The sequence below is a fragment of the Cyprinus carpio genome, chromosome B14, assembly GCF_018340385.1.
Source record: "Cyprinus carpio isolate SPL01 chromosome B14, ASM1834038v1, whole genome shotgun sequence".
NCBI lineage: Eukaryota > Metazoa > Chordata > Actinopteri > Cypriniformes > Cyprinidae > Cyprinus > Cyprinus carpio.
In genome coordinates, this window is record NC_056610.1 from 18,735,547 (window position 1) to 18,758,158 (window position 22,612).

Consider the following 22,612-nt stretch of genomic DNA (forward strand, 5'->3'; position numbering starts at 1 on the left):
TACATAATTATCCTTACCTCTGTGTGTAATGGACTTACAGATGGAGTCTGAGGGAAATTCCACCGAGAACAGTGACCATGGGGCCTTAAGATGGCCTGGATTATATCCTGAAGCAGTTGGATTTAATGTTTAATTGACTGACCAATTGTAAGGTAAATTTGCTATGTTACAAGTTCTTTTTGTTAGCATAATTCAGTGGCTATTGGACCTAATCCCAACCTTATTTTCTTAATTTTTAAACAGCATTGCAAAATTACCTTACGAAATGTAATAATAATAATAATAATATACAGTTTGAAAAGTCGTCTCTGCACACTCATGTTCTGACAATTTTGAAATGTGCTGGCAGTTTAATAGTTCCTCTTTTTTAAGTGTTGGCAGAAACGGTTCTGGTGGCTTTGAAATGGGTATTCCATGAACAAATTTTGAAAATAGAACATGTGGCACCCTTGCCAAGGGTGGCAGTTAACGAGGAATCAGCGCTAAGACATTAATCTGTGCCCACGGTCAATGCTAACACAAACATATCAGCACTCGGAACATCCCACAAATCCTCCAGGGCTGTCAAAAATGAGTTTTATGATGTCATAGAGCAATTAGGTTTGGCAAGAAAACATGTTGGCTACATCTGTTGCTGAGCCCTGCATATCCAGTTAAGTAGGACTAAACATCGTTGAATATTTCGACAGTTACTTGTGGATTAGACCCTCTATAGTCGTATTAAAACCTGCTTTAGCTGTATTGTAGATTGATTACTGAAAAATGATAATGAACTGATAGATTTTCCTTTTGGGTGTACGTTAACAGTAGCCTTTGCATAATACATAACAGAATGCTTCTATTTATGCACTTTGATTACAGTAAACATAACCTGTTGGTGCTGGTTATGTTTCAGTCACTCAAAATGGAATGAGAAGGTCTCTTCTTGTGTTCGTCTTGCTGTATGTTCAACCACTTACACCCTTTGTTTTCAGTGAAGATCCAGCTGCTGCAGTGTAACTTGACCGTGTGCTTCACACACCCTGATAACATGGCTTGTCTCCAGACTGACGTGGAAACCCTAACGTGGTTAAGCCATCAACAGACGATAGAAGACTAAATACGTAACTAAAAAAGTGCTAAAGAGAAAAGTGCATTTTCACTTAAACATCATAATTTATTAGAAAACATTAAGTTCAAACACTAAAAGCATTAGGAATATTTCATTTCGAATAGAAAAATGTAAACCACAACAGATAATAATAATAAAAAAAACCTCCATCAAACAAAAAAAATAAAAAAAAACGCCTCTTGATTTTAACATTGAAAGTGTTAAAAAATTCATCTTCAATTTTAAAAGTGTAGACAGTCATGTCTGATAGAATTAAACTGAATATGATTTATTCATTTAGTCATGCACTTCATTTTTCAGTTCTTAGATATCCTTGTGTTGATTGCCAACACTGCAATTGCGCCATTTCACAGACTGAATCCAGTGTCTGAATTCCATCAAAGTCTGTTTGACACTGGAATCCAGTCAGCATTAGCTATATAGATTGCTCTTCTACTTTGTGGGTCAGAAACCTGCCGGATGCATGAGGCAGCACTGCCGATGAAGTCCGCCTCCACGCTCCATTCCGTCTATCAGAATCAGTGGGGTATTCATATGGTGCATGACCATGTCCATGACACTGGAGAAATTCTGGGACACACATACAGTCGATTAATTGAGGGAATCTCACAGAACCAATAAAAATCACTGCTGATAATCTAAAAAATAGTCTTCACTCTAATTAACCCTATAAATAAAGCCTACTGTATCATACTTGATACACAACTTTCTAAGGCCTCCAAGTTATCAACATGATTAAAACTGTTGTACACAATCTGCGTCATGCCCTCTGTCATCTACTTGATAATTTGTGTTTGTTTGTTTGTTTTTTTATAACAAGCAAAAGGCCTTCTAAATAATTATATAAGTATTATTCTAAAAACATCTCCTTCAGGTTGTGGTAAACATGTCTTTTTGTTGTGAAATCTTTACTGATTTTCATAAAGTATATGTAAGAGCAACTTTTGTACTATTAGTAATATTTCAAGATGAACACTTACTATACTGAAGCAACTTAGGTTTATTTGATTATCTGTACATAATTTTTTTTAGAAAAAAAAACATGAAAATATGATGAGGAACATTTATTTCTATGTCTCTAAATCATCTTTGTATTGCATATCTTTGTATATCGTTATATCATTATGGAGACATTATAGAGTAACAGCATAATACTTACATAAAAATGCTTTTAATATTGGTTATGTAACAAATATCTCATTTAATTACATTACAAGCTGTCAGAATTTTAGCTTACTTTTTGATCATTTAAATATCACCCACTGCACCAAATTGAATATTTTCACTCTTTTTGGAATATTTAAGCATGATATTCTTCTATATCACTTGTATCATACTATACGAGTTCCATTTAAAAAAAATATATGTATTTTTTTCTGACTATTATTTTATACGAAAGGCTTTACAGGGTTAATCAGGACCTCATTCATGATTGACGTTTCTGTCGATATCAACAGATGCCATTACCTCAACACCATTTAGGCCCGTGCCCAGGGAATATCCATCACTGTTTCCAAGGAAACGGATCTGGATGTTGTACACTTTTTGCTGGTGCAGTACCATGAGTGTGTATGGCTGCTCTGTGCAGCCCTTTGAACTGTCTCTCACCAAGAAAGTGCCATCCTAAAAAAAGACGCAATGTATGTGTGTCTTCATACACTTTACGTTCTCAATTTTTTTGCTCTCTCTATTTTGTCTTTCTCTTTATATACAAAGGCCTGTATTTGCTAGTGTGTCTTTAAATTACAAATGAATTCTCAAAGGTTTTTTATTCACATTTTCTAAGAATTATTTGAAGGCAGGAGTGCATTTTAGATCATTTTAAAACATTCAAGTGTTGGAACTCACTCTATTCATTTGTCTGAGTGAGACTTCGGCCTCTGCTCGTGACATTTGCCCGACATACCACCGTGGATCCATGTCCTGAGTGCATAAAAAACAGTCAGCCTTTACACTGTGGACTAGCAGGTGTTCGCTTTTATTATTACAGCAGAAAACACATTTTAAAGCTTCTATGATTGAAAATAATGCTTTTGTTAAACTTCATTGCTATGATTGAAAACAAATTTCTTCATTGCTTTTGTTTAGCTTCATTGTTAAACAAACCACAGGACCAAGTGTAACAACAGTGCCATCTCATGGTCCCCCTGACTAATAGAAGATTTTAAACTTGTCATGTTTATTAGAGGTAATGTGATTGTACTCACATGCCCCATCACTTCTACAGGTGGAGGAGGAAGCTCATCCCTCTGTTGAATATTAAATCTGTAATGGAGATTGAAAAATATGTAGGTACTATACTGCTATTTGACTTTAAAAGAATGAATGCAAGTTGTTGATAAAGATACACACCTTGTTGTGGGTAAAGTTGCTGATTTTGAAGCCATTTGTAAAGATAGAAATTTAATTAAGTTAAAACAAATGTTTAGTGATATGACCATACAATACAAAAGGTAATACAAATACAAGAAGAATAGTACCTGATTTGCCAATACCTTTTTTTGATGGAGTAGAAGAGCCAGGTTTCTTAGTCCGATCTACCATTGGCGCACCAGGTTTGCCTGTGGATATGATTTGCAGAACAGTCAGAGATCATGCTTTCATATTAGAGGGATTTGAAATTAAACTCCCTTACATTGAGCGGGGGGAATGAAAGGCCTGTGTGGAGAAGGATCCGGTCGTGATGGAGGCTTAGATGTCTGAAAGTAAAGACTGTCAGTTTGTGCACAACCCAATAGTTACGGCATTTACAGTAAAAGAGTCATTAAGATATATTTATACTAAAAAGATCTTTGCTTACATTCAAAAGTCCTCTGGGATGAGATGCTGACTTGTTGTTCTGATGTGGTCTTGCAGAACCACGTGGGCCGCTGTCTACACACCGCCACATGACAGAATGGGTGAGTGAATCTTACTAATTGAGATACATGGATTCTTTCATGTATGTACATATTAGTGATTTGTGTTAGCATTGTGAATTACCTAAATAATCACCATCACCAAGAGGCTTAGCAACACGAAATTGAGATGGTATTTCAGAAGGTGTTTCAGTTGGAGGTGGTTCATAGTCATCATCAGCATTCTCATCATCCTCAATATCACCTGATGCCGCGCATATGTAATTGTCTTCAAACTCATTACTATTATCTGGCTCCTCATAGTCGTTGTCACTTCCTTCTTGGTCCTGGAAATATAGATACACATTTTGCATTTAATACTAAGTTCCAAAAAAGAGTGTTGAGAGGAATTTTTTAAAAAGTATAACATGGGGACTTACAAATTCATCAGAATCCCAACCTCCTGGATTAGGTTCTACATTTTATATTTTTTTTTTTTTCAAAGAAAATAATGTAGAGACAGTTTAGGTAGTGTGCATAATTGGTTAAGTAGTGTAACCACAGTTGTTTGATATTGTTTAATGTAGCTGCACAAAAGTTACCTTTGTTTGGAGGCATCCGATGATCTGATCTAGTCAAGGCAAAGCATTAAAAATGACAAACTCTCTTGCATGTAGAGACAGTTCAGCTTTGTTTATGAAATGTTTTAAAGCGTGATCTTGCTTACCTTTGAAACAGACTCTTCTTTTGTTTGTTATTCTGATTAATATCTCTGCAGATCTTTGTGATAAATCTTCCAAATAGAAAAACAGAAGTAAATGAATATAGAACAATGTAACAAGAGAAAGATTATCACAGGCTCAACAGACTATTTTGAATATGTATTATAAACCAGTATTTGGAGGAAAGTTTAATATACAGATACATTGTTTAAACACAATGACTGGTGACTTTTAGGTGACTCACTTAGAATTCTGTCTGCAGGCTCTTTTTTTGTCTTGTATTAGACAGTTGCTATATTAGTGTTTCTGTAGCCCAAACAGTAGAGCATGGTGCTAGTAATGCCAAGACCATAGAACTAATGAAATGTTCTAAGTTGCTTCAGATATAGACATCTGCCAATGCAGACATAGCAGAGCAGGAAGGCACATGCACTTTATCCCAACCAGTATCTTTAGTTTATACTTTTTTTTACCATATCTGGGAGATTTTTGTTCTTGATGTTAAGCTTAAAACTCACGGTATATGTGCTGCAGGGAACTTCTTAAGGTCCTTGTCAGTCATGTTCTAGAATAAGATAGAAACAGGAATTGTTTGTTCTATATTGTGATTAGGCTTGTCTGAGCGTACTTTAATGTGAAAAGTCTGTACGATTTTTCACCAGATATGTTTCAAAAAGGTTGTGTCTTTTTCTTTAGAGTGAAGCCAAACCTTCTTTTTGCCATAAGTAGTAATAATCCAGTGAGATATTTGTATGCACAAGGAGTCCAACAACAGACAGTTTGGGCCACACAGAGATCTGTGGTCTCACTATCTTTGAGTATATCGCGTGATACAAAAATATCAGATTATTAATATAAATTTAAATGTAAACACATATTTTACTGGCTCACTGAAGCAAACAATATAAGTCTCTCTCTCTCTCTCTCTTTTTTTTGGTGAAGAATCTAACGTACTTACAACGGTTGCACAGTACTGTATTCCATTTATTGATGGTTACATACAGTAAAATATAGTGCATGCAGTACAATTTAAATTGGAAGATTGGTCTTTTTAACGTATTTATCATAGAGACAAAACAAATTTACCAAGAATCGTGCACCACTCAAATTGCTTTTCCTCACCACTCTGTCACACCCCAACAGTTTCATCTGAAAACAGAAAAAAAAAGTGTGATGGCCAAAAACTGATCTGCAGTCACACTTTGCATTGAATAAATTCAGTCATAGACATTCAACGAACACTCTGTTTTGTGTTAAAGGGACAGACACAGCAGCATGTTTTAATCTAAGATAAGAAAAAAGTTCAGGATTTGATATAAACACACAACTTTAAACTAACTTTTTTTATAATACATAATTTCTATCTCTTTTTTTATGTATTACATCTGTTTTGGACAGTTTTGATATGACAGTGCATTTGACTGAATGATTGCAAAACAAGGCAATAAATGTACTGGGTTCATTAGAAACTTTACACAACTCTCCAATAGACAGTTCAGAAAACCACATTGCGTGGAAATCTATCAGCCACACTTGAAGCGCTGCAACTGAAGAACAAGAGTGTAACTCTAAAAAAGATCTCTAAAGATTACCCTCTCAAAAGAGCATTCAAAGTCACATTTTACCACTGAAGGCATCATTATTATAAAAACCTCAATAACCTATTTAGTCAACTGTTTTAGAGTCTAGAAGTGTGCTAAATTCGAAATGAACACAACATGAGGGTTACACGATAAACTTTCTCACGGTGACAGCTGCTTTTAAGACATTTAAATTGATTGTTTCTTGTTTTTTGTCAAAAGAAAAATAGGATGAATTTCACATACTCACTTTTTTGAGATAATCAGCCAAGTTTCCGGAGTTCCAGCCCATCACCTCTGACTTGGATGGTACACTTTCAAAACTCATTTTGATTGGATTGGTTGTTTCCCCAATACAGTGTAAATTGACTGTTCTACAATTGCAGATGTTTCTTGCTGTTGAGTTTTTGTTTTAGAATCTATGATGATGGCTATACAAAAAAGTATAGGCTTCGTTGAAAGTTGCAAGGTGCTTTTCTTGCTTGTGGCTAGTTGGTCTAAGACTGAGTGTGATGATACTATTGACGCAGAATAGCAGGCTCTCAGCTCTCTCTGTTTCCTGTAACTTTGTATAGAGGAAGTGCCTCATCACCAAAGATGTGAAAGTCAAGACTTTCAGAGCATGACTAGGACATTATATATTTGTACATAACTGCTCTTTTGAATCCCTATAACATAAATGTATCAGAAACATACGTACATGATGTACATAACTGCTCTTTTGAGGCCCTATAACATAAATGTATCAGAAAAAAAAATTAATAAATCTAGTCTGCATATTTATTTATGAGCAAATTGGATGTTAAAAGCATTGCAAGGGTTAGAAAAATACACTATTTATAGATTGGACACATCAAAAGCAAATGGTCTCACATGATCTTGGCATGAGCAAATAACTAGGCCATGACCGCAAATAAACAATCAGATGACATAAGATGCAGAGAGTGCAATGCATTCCATTGTTGTAGATCAGCACATCCCCGGTGCATATTCACCTGTTATGCATTGCATTTTCCAAACAAAAAAAGTAAATATACCTTTTGGGAAAAATACAGCATGCAGACTAACACCAAGGTGAGAGTTGAAAGCACTTGTCAGTCAACTGCAGGCCAGCAGGACTGACAAAGTGAAGTAGCTGCTTCCCCAGGGTGCTTTACACAGGGCTGGCAGCCTGTAGCCAATGAAAAGCAGAAGGAACTTTCGTTGTGAATTCGTTAGGTGTTAAAGATATCTTAAAGATGACTACACTTAAACGGATACTCCACCCCAAAATTACAATTTTGTCATTAATCACTTACCCCCATATTTTTCCAAACCCATAAAAACTTTGTTCGTCTTCGGGACACTTAATTTAAGATATTTAAGATGAAAACCGGGAGGCTTGTGACTGTCCCATAGACTAAAATACACTGTCAAGGTCCAGAAAAGTATGAAAAGCATCATCAGAATAGTCCATCTGCCATCAGTGGATCAACCATAACATTATGAAGCGAGGAGAGTACTTTTTGTACGTGAATAAAACAAAAATAATGACTTTATTCAACAATTTGTCTCCTCTGTCTCTCCGCATCACCGTAGCTCAATTTTGGAGAAGAGCATACGCTGCCTGCGTTCAGCTCATATTCTCCAAAATGGCGCTACGGTAATGCAGAGAGACACAGAAGAGAAAAATTTTTGAATAAAGTCATTATTTTTGTTTTCTTCACGTACAAAAAGTATTCTCGTCGCTTCATAACGTTACGGTTGAACCACTGATGGCAGATGGACTATTCTGATGATGCTTTTCATACTTTTCTGGACCTTGACAGTGTATTTTACTTGGCAGTCTATGGGACAGTCACAAGCCTCCCGGTTTTGATCCAAAATATCTTAAATTGTGTTCCGAAGACGAATGATGTTTTTTTTTCTACTGTAGGTACATTTTTCAAAATCTGCTTTACAATTTTTCAAAACTTGGGTGGAGTATCCCTTTAATTTTGCCACCATTTATGGTAAACCGTATAAAGGTACATTTTTCAAAATCTGCTTTATGCCATGATGTTTTTTTTTTTACTGTAGGTACATTTTTCAAAATCTGCTTTACAATTTTTCAAAACTTGAGGTTATACATATTTTAGGATATTTAAGAAACCTGAGAGCCAAAAGATCTAAAAAATTAAAAATAAAAAGATTTTTGACAAAGTTGTAAATAAAACAATAAAAGGTAATTGGAGTAAATTTTACAAGACAATACTATTTCAATCTTTCTACTTCAAAATGTCACATTTGATTCAGTTGCTTAATGATTTTCTGTAATAATTTGTGAAATTTACTAGTAATTTCTGAGTGACTAATTCTACACAATTTATTTGTATTTTTTTCTCAGTGTAGGAGGCACAAGGACTTAACCTGTCAAGTAAAAGAAAACCAATAAACTAGTGCCAGAAACCTCTAATGAATGACAAACAAGTCAGGGAGTCAGTACTTAGCTTGATATAGAGTGTGGCAGTTCTTCTGATGAAGAAACCGTGCATTCCTGGTCTTTGTCATGCGCAAGTGGAATCCTTAAGCTAAAAGGAAATAGGTCTTTTGTGGAGTGGAACAGACCGGGATCACTGTTAATGCTGAGGTTTTGAAGTGGTAAAACCAAAGGGCTGCACTAGATTACAACCTTATTCTATCCATATGAAAGGTCTGTAAAATAAGAGACAAGGAGGGGATGGGAACGGGGGTCATGGCTGAGATGACAACAACATGGTACTGTATTTGAGGGGATGGCCACTTTGTTCCTTATTCATCACAGCTCAGCAGGGTGGCCTGGGAAAAAAACATAGCATCCTGAAAGGCAAATAGGCATTCTGTGGTGAGTGAATGGTTTGTTTCCATTGACTGGAGTACTTTGAGTAAAATTTCTCTGTATTTATATATACGCATTTAATGCTATTTTTATTGAAAGCAAGGAAAGCAATTATTTAGTCAAGTAGCCTATTTTATTTTTTTTTTAAATCTAAAATTAAATAATTTTTGTCTTATAACATGGAAGTAGCCAAGGTAAGTAAATGAACTCACTGTAACATACTACAGTATTTTGAGAGTCCCACCCCCTGTCCTCTAAGGCAAGACCCCCACTGGAGCCAATATCCCATCATTCATCAGGTCAGACAGTTTGGCAGATTTATGGCACATCCCACTGAGTAAATTGACTATGCGTCAAGTAATAGGCAAACCAAGTGAGAAATCTGTTGATAAATTATATAATTACAAATGTCATGATTAGGCCATAACATCCAATTTGGTAAAACATAATCACTCTATGTTGACACACGAAGTAGCCTAGGCCTGGTTTTACAATTTAAATGCGTCCTCAACCTCATAACGTGACTAATAATAGAATTCAGCTCCTTCCCTTTGATTTATTTACATGCATCGCGGTGACTTCCGCAGGTGTGATTATGTACACCAACACAGCGGTAACGCGGATTAACATTCCAAACACCTTCCAGCGGTGGCGTGTTTCCTACGGGCTTTGTCTACACTTTTGTCACCGGGGTAGCATACTGTCCGTACTGGCCGCATATCAAAGTGCTCCAGAGTCTAGGCCAGGGAGGCGCCTAGGACCAAGTGTGACAAAGTTAATCCCTTAAAGAGTATTCATTAAATAAACGCTCTATACTGTAGTACTAATTGAGACCCCCATCATTAGTCTACTTTTCAATGGTTTTTCTCTCTCTGACGGCGCGTGTCTGGGATACGCTCAAATGACTCAGTGTAGCAGGAACATAGCAACCATCACAATTAATAATCACTTATTTAATTAGGCTACTTATTTTGTCCCGACATTCTGTGCAATAATTACAGTTAGGAAGTTTGCTTTGCTTAATCACAGACAGTGCAAAGAAAATAATAGTATTTGTTTGTATTGTAACCTTATTTTAAAACCATGCAAAGCCTCTGCCATATTTCACCGTCGTTTTGATATGAACGCAGGCAACGTGAGTACAATTTATGGTTGCTGATTTTTTTTTAATCTGAGGTTTTACAACTCAGGTTTTGCTCTGACGTCACATAGCCCGCGAAACAACTATGGCAGCCTATGGATAATATTACAAGATGCGGTGTTTATGCAAGTGGTACACGGTGAGAAATAGACTTTAGGACAATATAACATTGCAATTAAATTAATAACCTAGCTACAATTCCTTGCGCTCAGGCAGTTTGGCGTAACTTGCCTGGAACGCTATATAAAGTCGTGAGTCGTGGTTTGAAGTCTTGACATACGGGCTCGAAAACCTTCCTGGAACGCAGCAAAACTTTAAGCGCGTTCTTGATCTTCTTTTCACGGAAACCCTGAATGACCAGACACCACCAGAAGCGACAATAAAAAAAAAAAAAAAAACATTTTCATTCATATATAAACTAGCCTATATTTAGCATTTTCACTCATATCTAATCTATGTTCATGTTTCTTTCTTCATAATGTTGCATATTTTGCAGTAGATTTAAACTGCATTTTCATATATTTTTACATTCCTGCTTATATGTTCAACATACAGAAATATCACTGTTCATAATTAGGTTATTGAATAATTTGGACTTGTTGGTAAAAAAAAAAAAAAGAATAAAGGAGACCACAAGCAATTACAATTTCTCAATTTTATTAAAATATTTGAATATATAATTATATAAAGAAATAGCAACTATTAATAAAAAGTGCAGGTGGAGGTGTTCTCGTGAGAAAAGAGTTTGTTGGGGGCGGGGGTTATTTTGGTCCTCGAGGTCTGCGTCTTTGGTGTCCGTGACCTCCGTGCCTTCGCGCGCAAACGTGTTTGACAGTGACCTGAGAGCAGTTCTCGCACTTTACTGTGCAGCACCAGTGGAACTTGCAATTGCAGCTACTCACTATCTCTGTGCGCCTCTCCTCCACCCGCAGACCGCAATCATGACACAGCCTGCGGCAGCTTCTCCTTTCCCACTGCGTGAGACTTTCCCCATGTTGCACGCACTCCCGACCCTCAGTGCCAGGAAGCCCGAGGCTCAGGTTCTTGGCGCAATAATCAGGCGAATCCTCCAGATATATGAGCTCAGACCGGGCGATGGAGCCGAAAGTGTCTGCCATGGCCACACGGTTGTCTGCGCTATTGGCCGCGCGCATTCGTCTCTTGTCCATTTCGAGTTTCTGGGCCTGGTCGTGCTTCACTTTGAGGTAATTGCCAATCTCACGGAAATCAGAAAGCTGCATCCAGCACGTCTGCATTGTGCAACTTTCTGACATGCCATGGCACCTACAGATCCTCTTCATGGTAGCCTTTACAGCCTAGAACACGAAGCTATTGTTAATTTTCAGATCTTATTTGTATGTGAGCCTATTCTTTTTAGGTAGCCTACATATAAACATGTCAAAAATATTTTCAAACAACGTCTCATTAACCACAAAATTTAGTTTGCGAAACAAATACAGTTCAGAACAGCACAGTAGTAGGCCTAGAGAATTCACCTTTTTTGTGAAGAGGTAAAATAACTGCTTAGTTGCATAATATAGTTTGCCATATCACTTGCGCAATTTAAATATTATATATATATATATATATATATATATATATATATATATATATATATATATATATATATATATATATATATATATATATATAATATATAAAATAAAACATGGCGCCCCCTAGCAGAGCTGTATGATAGGTTATTTTCGTTTCATTTTTAATACTAGTTTTTATATTAATTTAATACTGTTTATGTCAGACGTTTTTACTTCGTCAATAATAATAATAATAATAATAAACTTTGATATGAAAAAATATTTCTCATCTAAACTTACCAAACGTCCAGCTTCATTATTATGAAGATTAACTGCAGCTCGAGAGTCTTGTCCAGTCTCAAGCGCATCCACGTATTGTTTAGAAATTCTCTCGCCAAAATCCACATTGTCGCTACATCCCCCCCAAAGCCAACCACGACCCCCTGAAATGAACAATGTTAAACCCATTAGATAAACGCCTCGTGACTGTGTTAAACAGCAAATACTTAACTTTTATTGCATTGTTAATACATAAAAAAGGTTGTAGTATTTTGTATTTCAAATTAATTTATTAGCATGTGAATGTATAGTAATGTTCTTACCGAGTTTGCCGTTTCTCGAACTGTCACATCCGCAGTCATCCAGATCTCCAAGACTGCAGTTTCTGGTTAAAGTGTACATAACGCCAGCTGCGCTTATTGCGTGGACAAATGACGTCTCCCTCGTTGCTAGAGAAGTTGAGAGAATTAAAATGTAGTTTTTATTTTTGTTTGACATTTTTAAAGATAAACAGCTCACTTTTAAGAGCATATCTTACAACTTCTGAAGCCTTTGTGAGTAGAAAGTTGCAACGCGCTGTCTGGGCAGTTCCACCTGTCCCAAGCAAACTGATGTTTGCACTCACGCATTCCGCTTTGCGCACCCACCTGCACACTACTTGCATAGGTAAGATAAGCCTATAGGAAGAAGATAAGATAAAGATATTGTGGATTAAAAAAAAACAAAAAAAATGTCTTTGTTTTTTTTTTTTTTTTTTCTCTCTTTTTTGTATCACATCAAAATCCTCAATATATTTTACGCTTTTTTTCAAAGCTAAGAAAATAGATTACCTTTGGTCCAGTCATCAGCAAATTGTTCATTTTCCTACGGAAGCAAAAGGCAAAATAAAATACTCGTTATGTTAACAAAAGCAATTATGTTTACATTACAACAGCTGGTAATAATTCGCCAATGCAGTCTCACCATGTGTGCCCAGGGAGAGCCTTGTCGCATATACAGAACAAAAAAACCCAAAGGAAGAAATAAGGCATTATCTTAGATTCACAGCGATAAAGCAGACAATGTACTGTTTCGAGAAATTGATGTGCCTTCGTGTATTTTATACTCCTCCCAACGGGATCAGAAAACCTTTTGTTACAGGATTCCTGTCAAGCTATTGGTCAACAGTCACCAGCCAAGTCAAGGAAACGCCTCCAATGCACTTCAAAGGATATCAATACACTACAGCTTATTCTCTCTCCGCGGGCAGGGTCCCAAAGTCGTTGGATCTGATGCATAATTCAAGTGTGATTGGGAGTGATTTTGCACCGTTTATTCACCAATAAACATTTGAACCAGATGTCAAACATGCACAATGAAATTGACCACTCGGAGACTGTAATTTAGGTTTAAATATTTAATGTGCTTCCCACGACAAAATAAGTCAATTTAATACATATAAACACAATGTGATAGTTAAAAAATAATTGCCTTAAATAAGTTCCATAAAAACACAACACTTCAAGCCCCTTTTGAAACATTACACACTGTCAAGTGATCTGTGCGAGAGAGAAAAAATAGAAAACAACCTTTCAACATAAGTAACCAAATTTGTGATCTAATGTCGATAACGGAAAAGTGCAAACAATGAACTTAGGTCTATGAAATTAGAACTTAGTATGCGTCCAATTTAACTAACAGTGGGAACGAGAAAGCCATAATATAGGGGTTCAAATTGACATTTCTCCTTATAGCAATGTGCATAATACTAAACAGTAAGAGAAAAGGCTGCATATCTTAAAATACTCATATAAAATATATTTACATTGGAAATATACAAGTTAATATATTTGCAAAGATGAGTTTATCTATTACGCGCATGCTGTCTTCTTCGTGAATTGTGCGGCCGACGTTTTTTGTGCCTTTTTGCGCAAAAATACTTGGTCACAGTCTGAGTGCATGTTTCGCATTTGACTGTACAACACCAGTGAAATTTACAGTTACAGCTGCTCACAGTCTCTATCCTCCTCTCTTCAACTTTCAGACCACATTCGTGGCAGAGCCGCCTGCAGCTTCTCTTCTCCCACTGAGAAAGATTCTTTCCGCTTTGTAGGCATTCCCTGCCTTCTGTTCCATGTTGTCCCAGGCTGAGGTTTTTCACGCAGTAGTCTGGAGAATCTTCCATATAAATGAGTTCTGTGCGCGCAACGGTGCTGAACGTGTCCGCGATTGCGCCGCGATTGTCCGCGCTGTTACCAGCCCTCATGCGAATTTTGTCCATCTCCAGTTTCTGTGCTTGATCGTGTTTGATTTTCAGATAGTTACCGATATCTCTGAAGTCAGCCAGCTGCATCCAACATGTCTGAATACTGCAACTTCCAGATACACCATGACACTTACAGGTCCTTTTGAGAGTTGCTTTGACAGCCTGAAATATATAAAGTTTCACGTTACCCACATGCCGCAATAAAAAGTGTTTCGTTTGACTGGAGAAAATAGATAAATAAATAAGAGAATACAATTATACTCACAAGTCGACCAGCTTCGTTGTTGTGCAGGTTGACTGCAGCGCGAGAGTCGTGACCATTTTCCAGCGCGTCCACGAATTTTTTAGCGATTCTTTCTCCAAAGTCAACATTGTCACTGCAGCCTCCCCAAACCCAACCACGACCACCTTTGAAAGAAGAGAACAGTCTAATGTTATTGGTCTGAAAGCATTAAATAATTTTAATTGCAGATAAGTGTAGTTCATATTAATAAATAATGTCTTACCCATTTTTCCTATCTTGGAGTCGTCACAGCCACAGTTATCGAAGTCCCCCATGCTACAGTTCTTTGTCAAAGTGTACATAACTCCAGCAGCACTTATAGCATGCACAAAAGCGGTCTCTCTGGTGGCTAATAAAAGAAATAATAAAAGTCATTATAATATAATAATAAAGACATGTCCAATTCAAGGCATTTTCAAAGTAAAACGTTAAAGCTGGAACAGTTGTGCTTCCAACAAAACAACAAAAAAACAAAAAAAAAAAAAAAAAACCAAAAAAAAAAAAAAAACAAACAAAAAACCTTGGAATTCAAAAAATGTTCTCATACACAAGGCTATAAAACCTTAAGAGTGAAAATTGAATGCATCATCTGATTTTAATAGTGCTTACCACTTCGCAGACCGTTATGTGTAGATAACTGCAGTGCGCTTTCCGGACAGTTCCACCTGTCCCATGCGAACTGATGTTTACACTCTTCAATACCACTCTGAGCCCCAGCCTGCACACTGCTGGTGTATGTAAGGTAAGCCTGATGAATGTAAAAGACGAACATTAATTAGACAATGTAAGATCAGACGTTTTATAACGTCAAAGTAACAAAGTAACATATATTAAAAAAATTATTGCTGACAGGAAAACTTAAATTACCTTTGGTCCTGTCATCAGGAAGTTATTTACCGACCTTGAAAAGGAAAAGAAAAATAAAAGCATGCGTTAATATAAGCTTTGTAAATAAATACCAGTGACAAAACAACTGAAATATAAGATTTTTCGGATATTCTATGAAAAAATATCTGTACCATGCTGTTGTCGACAGTATGTGACAGCACATAGACATCACCAACGATGCAAAAAGCTGGCAAGGGTTCATTGCTGCGTGAGCGACCACTGATTCTTCAATGATCCTTTCTTGTGGAAATGCAAGGCACAAGCACTGACATGGATACCCAGAAAGAGACAGAAGACAAGTGACTGAGTGCTCGAACGAGCAAGGCATTTATACCTGTCGCCAACTTTGAGTGACAGGCATCTCCCAACCTTTGACAATTCGCTGTGAAAAGACCTCGAGGAGGTCACTGGAATTGTGCCTTAACCGCACTTCAAAGCTTTAACACTTTTCACTAAGCCCTTCTTTTCATCTTTCACTAAGCGATCGTTTCAGTATGTTTATAGATAATTTTTTTTTTTTTTTACCCGACTAGTTAAAGTTAGTTATTTGCTGTCCGTTCAAAATCATTTCGCCTCTTTAGTGTGTTACCATTTGTGTATTTGAAAGACAATTTAAATGAATTGGACTGTTCAAAGCCATCAGATTGTTCGTGTAATATCCATTCACTCTTTGAATTTGTTGTGTAGTGTATTCATGAGTATGCTGAATGTTGATTCCGTATTGGACATGTACCACTGGACATGCATTTTTGCATCAGAATAGCCCCTTTATCTGTCTTTTTAAATAAGAGTTTATTAGTTTAGAAATAATACTAGACTATTCTATACACAATAGAGTACACAATATAATCTGTATAGTCATACATCATTTAACATTTTAAATTCCTTATGGTTTATTTAAGCTTCTTGACTTTATAGATTTGAGTCTTGTCTTTTCACGTTTTGGGAAAGTGTTTTACCGGGAAATGACACTGAAACGTAAGGGGCTGCTCTACATTGTTTACAAAAAGCCATAAAATCATTCGGCTCCGTTCGCTAAGGGCCATGCAAATAACGTAACACTTCTACGGCTCTGACACTCTGGTGTTAATAGAAGACCAGCTGATCCCCTGGGAACATCTCTGGTGTTAAAAATGTCTGTAAATGTAGTCGGATGTATTATAGAGTGCAACATATCATATTCGATCATTTGACCCATAGGACTCGAGAGAAAATGGATACATTTTACGTTGCCCATGTCTTTGGTTTATCAAAAAAGTTAGGCTACTTCTCCAATGTTTTTTTTTAATAAATAAATAAATAAAAAAATAAATAAAAAGAGAGAGAGACATAAAACATTGTTTTTAAGAATAGGGCAACTTTTTCATAATTTAGTGCTTAGGTAGGCCTACTGTTGACAATTCAATCATGTGTCATGTAAAACTAATTCAAAACACATAAGCCAATTCACAAGTTATTATTTGTCACTAGGGGATGAACAGCCAGGCCCCTAGCCAGCTATAAGGTGACCAAGGTGCAGACCGGATAAATTTCCCATGTTCAAAAAAAATAATCTGATTGACTAATTTGCTGTTAAACTCTTCATATGAATGTATGCATGACATGTATAATTCAGTTTAGACAGTTTGCAAGAATGTTTAGTGTCTGGAGTGAACAAGGCTTCTTGAAATTGTGAGGGCGCGGGCGCAGCCTCTGAGTTGCCAGATCCAGCTATTACAAACGTTTTTGGACTTGTCTTTCCACTTAATTTGACATTTTAGAAAGTTAATAAAGTAGGACGTTGCAGTTTATGGTCAGCAAAATCTTTATATTATCTTATTTGCCAAATATTTGAAATAATTTCAGTTTATTTTTTTTATTTTTTTTTTCGATTTTTGTTTGTTTTAATAGCAGTACCTGGCAACACTGAATCTCCGGTGTGGCACTGACCTAATCAAAAAAGTCCATGGACAAGTTATTGCTGACAGGAACTGTAATGGTAAAATAAGATGTAATTTTAATAAACAGCTGATAAAATTATCCACCCCTAACTATAGTAAAGTTTTAAATTTTGATGCATAAAAAGGGTATGATTTTAAAATGAGCATCCCTCCAAAACAAAAACATCTTTCACACTTTTGAAATGTTTATAGTGTATATATTTAGTTGTATTTGTAGAGATTATTTTAGCACAATTTTACAAATCTTTAACCCCACCTCACTAATTTGCAAAGCATGGTCATGTCAACAGCTGAACAATGTAAACAAAAGGATAATCATGAGAACGATTATATTTCATCATTTTACTTTCGATGACTTTTGCGATTAAATAATATGCTATATGGAGATGTGATTTTTATAAATTGTTGCTCGTGGAAGATTAATTGTTGAAACCACGTATTGGCATCTTCGAATCAAATCGTTAGCCACTCAAAATCCCTTTTCACAACAGCATTTATTTGATGGTCGGATAATGGTTTAACCAATGCTTCTGGCTTTAAGACAATGGAGGGACGCACAAGTGAGGATAATCCCCACTAATTGGACATCGGCATCATCAGGTCTACAAGGTGCCTGAAACCGAAATTCCCACACCTACTTGTTACAAAACAAACTCGTATTAAACAATGATCTGGTACAAGCGAATCTAACCTAAACGGGGCCGTCGTGCCCTAAAACGTTCTGTCGCAGATATCTCAGAATGGATTTATGGAACCGAGGGCAGTGGCACTTCGCTTACTTTCACGCTTAAATTCATGACTAACAGGAAAGGACAATCAAAAAGTAAGCATTAAAATGGCTAGATAATCACCAAAGCGTTTTTAAAAAGTTAGAAGATCAATCACAGCGTTTACTCCCCATATCAGCCTGATATCAGGGAACATGGCTCACCTTGTTGCACAGATGATCCATTTTGAGGAGTCACTCAGGGAAGCTCAGGTGCAGTTCATTAGCTGTGTTAAGGCTTTTCGCCTTGTTTTGTGATTAATGAAATACAAAACACACATGACAAGTTCTTTGAGACGTGTTTTTTGAGAAATATTTGTAAAATCATACATTTTATTTTTTGACCCGAATAAACTTATTTTCGAAATAAAATGCATAGTTTTACATGCACTGTAATATATCAATATATGTATTTTAAAATACAATTGCTTTGCTGTTTTAAAGATTTTTGTGAAAAACATGATGCCAACGCTCCGTTTTTCATTAATTTCAGACTTTTAATATAACTAAATCACCTCTATTAATAATTCTGCAGATTCGGGAACGTCATACCGTCTTCTCTTACTATGCACTGTATTTTGCGAAAAGGAACAAGGTGTTTGCAGGAGCAACATAATCTATTTAAACTAATTAAAAACATTTTATTTGTTTTTAAGTCTTTAGCAGCTAATACTTTATTGGTTTAAGTTATGTCAGACTTCGAGAGAGATAAGTTGGTCATAAAGATGATAAGTGTCGGAGAAGCACTGTGGTGTTCTGAGTGCGGTATGGGTGGCAGGAACAGTGACGCCAGAGCGCAGCCGCGCTTCCCAGTAACATCTCAGCCATAATTGAGTTCAAAGGGGATCTAGGCGCGTCCTCTAGCACCTCATCAGCAGGTGTTAATTGTAAAAACAAGAATAGCCCTGTAAAATACATGTAGTATCGGATAATCAGCGACGTGAAGACGAACTTTTCTCAGTGCTATTTTAACTCATTGGTTGGATGAAGGTATCATATGTCGTCGAGCATATAATTTTAACGCATTGAGCAATAATACCATAAGTGGCTTCAGGTGTGACATAATCAGGCTATTATTAATAGTGGCGTCCCTGCTGGCCACACCACAAAACCAACCCGTTTTATTTTACACATTTATAATACACACGTTTGTTTGTTTTCTTTTATTAGCACCATTCTGTAAGTTTATGCCAGGCTAAAAACTAAAATATTTGTCACGTAAACACTTAATTAATCCTGTATTTCTAGTACTAGCCTACTACTAAAAATCTTATGCTTTCTAACACATTTCTTTGCCTTCAACTTCAACAAGTTTGATGCCATAGTCTATATATTCATTTCAAGTCAGTTCTGACAGGCGATTATTGCAATATATTTTAATTCAAGAGTATTCTTCTAAAACCTGTTCACATTGTGACAACTTACCCCACCATTAGTGCCTGAGAGGGCGAGGTTCATGAATTACAGTACCGTTGAAGGTTTGGATTCAGTAGAATTTTTGGCAAAGGAAATAATTCTTTTATTCATCAAGGATTTATTAATTTGATCAAAAGTGACAGTAAACACTTGTTACAAAATTCTTTTTCAATAAATACAGTTCTTTTAAACCTTCTATTCATCAAAGTATATTGTTAAAAAAAAGTATAAAAGTTTCCACAAAAACATTAAGAAGCACAAATGTTTCAACACTGATAATAAGAAGAAATGTTACTTCAGCACCAGATCACTACATTAGAAGGATTTCTGAAGGATAATGTGACACTGAAGAATAGAGTAATGGTTGATTTGCCATCACAAAAATAAATGACATTTTAAAATATATTAAAATAGGAAAAATAATAAAAAAGAAGTAATTTTAGGACTAAATTTGAATATTTTTACTGTATTTTTGATCAAATAAATTCAGCCTTGGTGAGAAAAAATACTTTGTTTTGAATAATCATGTACTTACACCTAAAGAAAAGTATTTTTAAGAAGAGGAGTCATATTTGGCATTTTATTTGTCTTACATTTCAGTTGTCTTTATTTCATGAAGAATCCCTTTAAAAAAAATGCACTAAACAGAATTTGGTAAAATATCTATTTTAACCCTGTCACATGTCTCCCCCCTTCATCACACTCCCGTTCATAGGCCCCAGTGACTCCAAACGCAATGGTAACCATGCATCACATGGGGCAATAGCACCCTTTTAAACAGAAATAGGAATTGTAATATCTGCCATGTCAGAAGAACATGTCTTGTGCTTGTCTTCTCCTTGTCTCTTAGGTCAAGGGGTGGCATCGCCTTTCCTCTCCTGCTCAATAGCTGAAAATAGAAATATATGAAATATAAATGCTTTAGAAGAATAAATGCCTTTATTGTGCCAGTAAAGCTTCTTGAGAGAGAGAGAGAGAGAGAGAGAGAGAGAGAGATGTGTTTGATGGATGAGGGAACGTGGCATTATTGCAAATAAGATGCTTATTCACATGGGAAATTCTGCAAGCAGGCTTAGGTCTGCACTGCAATGCTGATGGAGGACTTTGAGCTGACACCCATCTGCTGACATAAGAAGCTGAAAAAAAGACTGAGCAGAGTGAGAGTCAAAGAAAAAGAGAAAGGGATCTAAGATGGAAGAGAAAGAAATGGCTGAAACAAAACAATAAATAAAGAGAGAAGGTAGACAGATCACTGCAGAGAAAGAAAGGCAGATGGGGGAGAAAAGAGAGACCTACACCACACCCAAACTGATTGGACACACCGAATGCTGTAATGTAACAGACACTCACTCTCTTTGGTGGGCAGAGGGTTCTTCTCTTTTGTCTCAGTCTTCTTCAGCTTGGTTTTGTCAAACCTGGCGATTTCTGTGAGGTCTGGCTTGTCAGACATGATTGCTGTCAGCAGAGATGACAGATGTGACTTACAGAGCACTGACCTTGCTTTTGTCTTTTATGGCGTTTCATAAAGGAATCTTGCATGCTGTTTCTGCACCTATTATTTTAGCCATTTCACAGCAAGGTCTTTTTTTATTATTAAAACAGCTAGATATTACAATTATTTTAAATGTCAAACCACCAAAATGCTTCATTTCAAGAGTGCTGTGCTTTTGAGAAAAGTCAGTCAGATGCTAAGGGAAAGAAATGTTTCCTTTCTGTACATGTGTGTGTGATGGTAGCATGTAGCACACGTGTTTCAGCATGCATGTATCATGTTCCAATGCTAACCACCCACCTAGCCAACTCTCAGTGCATCTTAACATCTATCTTCCCCCTTTACTTTCACCAGATGCCCTTTCTTCCTTTATGATGGCTTTGTTCTTTGTTCCATTTTAGCATGCAGGCAGCCTATTTCCTCACATGCTAGACTGCAGTGTCTGCCTCACGGGAGAAATACCCATCCATTTTTCTATATCCCTCTATCTCTCTTCACTCTGGCTGCCGCACCTATAGCCAATGTGAATTTGCCATCTCCAGTCATCACATTAGTAATGCTAAAACCCACAAACCACATGCAGAGAAAGGAGGATGGTTATTGTTATGATGGATAAAAGACTTACCGTAGAGCACAAAGTGGCTGTATCCACTGGCTGGTAGAAAGAGAAGAGGACGGCGTGTCTGCTGAAATTACCCAGACTGTGTCTGCTGGTGTCTGTGTATCCGTTAGGGCGTGGAATTATGAGGAGAGAGAGGGAGGGAGGAGATAGAGGGAGGGAGGATGTTGGAGAGCTTTAGTCAGCCTATCCCGTCCAGTTAATATTCATGCTCAGTAGAGAACAGACATACGATGCCGATACGTGATTGAATGATGAATTAATAAAGATGGAATGTGACAAATAGAGTGGACACATGGGCATGTGATTTCGGGATCTGCTGGAAGCAGGGTCCTGTCACACCGTGTGGCAGCTGTCGGGTTGGGGGCTGGGATGTCATACTGCCTGAGACCCTGAGTCATGTCTCATTTTAAAATGTGCCCCTCGCTGAGCCAAGGGGAAGCACCATTTAACTGTTCTATAATTACACATATATCATTTTAGATGTTTAAATAGCTGTAGGTTAAATCATAGAAATGAATAATAAAAATGGAAATCAGGTTATATGGTGCATTATTATAGGTTATATGCACGTCTTTGAGGCTGAAATGAGTGGTGATCTGATCTCATTTTCTCATTAATTTGCTAGGTGTGATTATTTAGTCAGTTACCTAGTTAGTCATAGGATCTCACATTAGTCTGACATCATTTCACTTTTCAGTCAGACTAGTCAGCATGCTTGTTTTTTAGATGGATGTTACGTAATGCAGTGTGTGTGTGTCTAAATAACAAAACTTTTCGTACATACATTAATAGGCCTACATGCAGCTTTGAGACAAACAAGAACAGGATGTTATACAAAATATTAAATTTCTGACAAATGTTGTTCTTTTGAATTTTCTATTAAAATATATTAAAATAAATATAGCAGCTTTGAGACAAA

The 22,612-nt window shown here is 36.6% G+C and overlaps 4 protein-coding genes across 7 annotated transcripts; all 4 read right to left on the bottom strand.

Moving 5' to 3' along the window:
- Positions 1–1,276: 1,276 nt before the first annotated feature.
- Positions 1,277–7,195, bottom strand: LOC109102188 (lymphocyte cytosolic protein 2-like). Of its 3 annotated transcripts, none has more exons than XM_019115522.2 (15): positions 6,497–7,195; positions 5,757–5,819; positions 5,189–5,235; positions 4,676–4,741; positions 4,551–4,579; positions 4,389–4,423; positions 4,094–4,295; positions 3,912–3,985; positions 3,747–3,810; positions 3,592–3,672; positions 3,464–3,482; positions 3,319–3,376; positions 2,960–3,034; positions 2,579–2,734; positions 1,277–1,681 (listed from the first exon to the last, which is right to left on the bottom strand). In XM_019115522.2, the coding sequence occupies exons 2-15, from the start codon at positions 5,817–5,819 to the stop codon at positions 1,556–1,558; spliced, it is 1,095 nt and encodes a 364-aa protein (XP_018971067.1). In that variant the 5' UTR covers positions 6,497–7,195; the 3' UTR covers positions 1,277–1,555. The 3 variants fall into 3 exon arrangements, with proteins under 3 accessions (XP_018971067.1, XP_018971065.1, XP_018971066.1); XM_019115520.2 differs by having other exon boundaries at positions 6,501–7,194; XM_019115521.2 differs by having other exon boundaries at positions 3,607–3,672; positions 6,501–7,185.
- Positions 7,196–10,870: 3,675 nt separating this feature from the next.
- LOC109102701 (protein Wnt-8a-like) lies at positions 10,871–18,401 on the bottom strand. 2 transcript variants are annotated; one of them, XM_042738370.1, is made up of 6 exons: positions 18,329–18,401; positions 12,872–12,905; positions 12,580–12,718; positions 12,365–12,490; positions 12,063–12,205; positions 10,871–11,543 (listed from the first exon to the last, which is right to left on the bottom strand). In XM_042738370.1, exons 2-6 carry the CDS (start codon positions 12,899–12,901, stop codon positions 10,989–10,991), a joined length of 993 nt encoding a protein of 330 aa, XP_042594304.1. In that variant the 5' UTR covers positions 12,902–12,905; positions 18,329–18,401; the 3' UTR covers positions 10,871–10,988. The 2 variants fall into 2 exon arrangements, with proteins under 2 accessions (XP_042594304.1, XP_042594303.1); XM_042738369.1 differs by lacking the exon at positions 18,329–18,401 and adding an exon at positions 13,005–13,302.
- wnt8a (wingless-type MMTV integration site family, member 8a) lies at positions 13,437–18,411 on the bottom strand. The gene is made up of 7 exons (XM_019116074.2): positions 18,329–18,411; positions 15,589–15,722; positions 15,437–15,470; positions 15,179–15,317; positions 14,793–14,918; positions 14,552–14,694; positions 13,437–14,448 (listed from the first exon to the last, which is right to left on the bottom strand). Exons 1-7 carry the CDS (start codon positions 18,347–18,349, stop codon positions 13,885–13,887), a joined length of 1,161 nt encoding a protein of 386 aa, XP_018971619.2. The 5' UTR covers positions 18,350–18,411; the 3' UTR covers positions 13,437–13,884.
- Positions 18,412–20,145: 1,734 nt separating this feature from the next.
- tmsb2 (thymosin beta 2) lies at positions 20,146–21,853 on the bottom strand. The gene is made up of 3 exons (XM_042738371.1): positions 21,697–21,853; positions 20,930–21,034; positions 20,146–20,468 (listed from the first exon to the last, which is right to left on the bottom strand). Exons 2-3 carry the CDS (start codon positions 21,027–21,029, stop codon positions 20,431–20,433), a joined length of 138 nt encoding a protein of 45 aa, XP_042594305.1. The 5' UTR covers positions 21,030–21,034; positions 21,697–21,853; the 3' UTR covers positions 20,146–20,430.
- Between the last annotated feature and the right edge of the window lie 759 nt (positions 21,854–22,612).

Excerpts from the sequence above, each read along its gene's own strand:
- LOC109102188 (XM_019115520.2), bottom strand. The coding sequence starts at position 6,578 with ATGAGTTTTGAAAGTGTACCATCCAAGTCAGAGGTGATGGGCTGGAAC. Across the intron at positions 4,580-4,675 it reads AAGAAGAGTCTGTTTCAAAG|ATCAGATCATCGGATGCCTC; the intron begins GTAAGCAAGATC and ends TGCCTTGACTAG. Across the intron at positions 3,673-3,746 it reads TTTCATTCCCCCCGCTCAAT|GCAAACCTGGTGCGCCAATG; the intron begins GTAAGGGAGTTT and ends TCATATCCACAG.
- LOC109102701 (XM_042738369.1), bottom strand. The coding sequence starts at position 13,072 with ATGCCTTATTTCTTCCTTTGGGTTTTTTTGTTCTGTATATGCGACAAG. Across the intron at positions 12,491-12,579 it reads TCACAAAGGCTTCAGAAGTT|CAACGAGGGAGACGTCATTT; the intron begins GTAAGATATGCT and ends CAACTTCTCTAG. Across the intron at positions 11,544-12,062 it reads ATAATGAAGCTGGACGTTTG|GCTGTAAAGGCTACCATGAA; the intron begins GTAAGTTTAGAT and ends TTCGTGTTCTAG.
- wnt8a (XM_019116074.2), bottom strand. The coding sequence starts at position 18,349 with ATGGATCATCTGTGCAACAAG. Across the intron at positions 15,723-18,328 it reads TGGATCATCTGTGCAACAAG|TGCTTGTGCCTTGCATTTCC; the intron begins GTGAGCCATGTT and ends TATCCATGTCAG. Across the intron at positions 14,449-14,551 it reads ACAACGAAGCTGGTCGACTT|GCTGTCAAAGCAACTCTCAA; the intron begins GTGAGTATAATT and ends TATATATTTCAG.
- tmsb2 (XM_042738371.1), bottom strand. The coding sequence starts at position 21,029 with ATGTCTGACAAGCCAGACCTCACAGAAATCGCCAGGTTTGACAAAACC. Across the intron at positions 20,469-20,929 it reads CCCTCTGCCCACCAAAGAGA|CTATTGAGCAGGAGAGGAAA; the intron begins GTGAGTGTCTGT and ends TTCTATTTTCAG.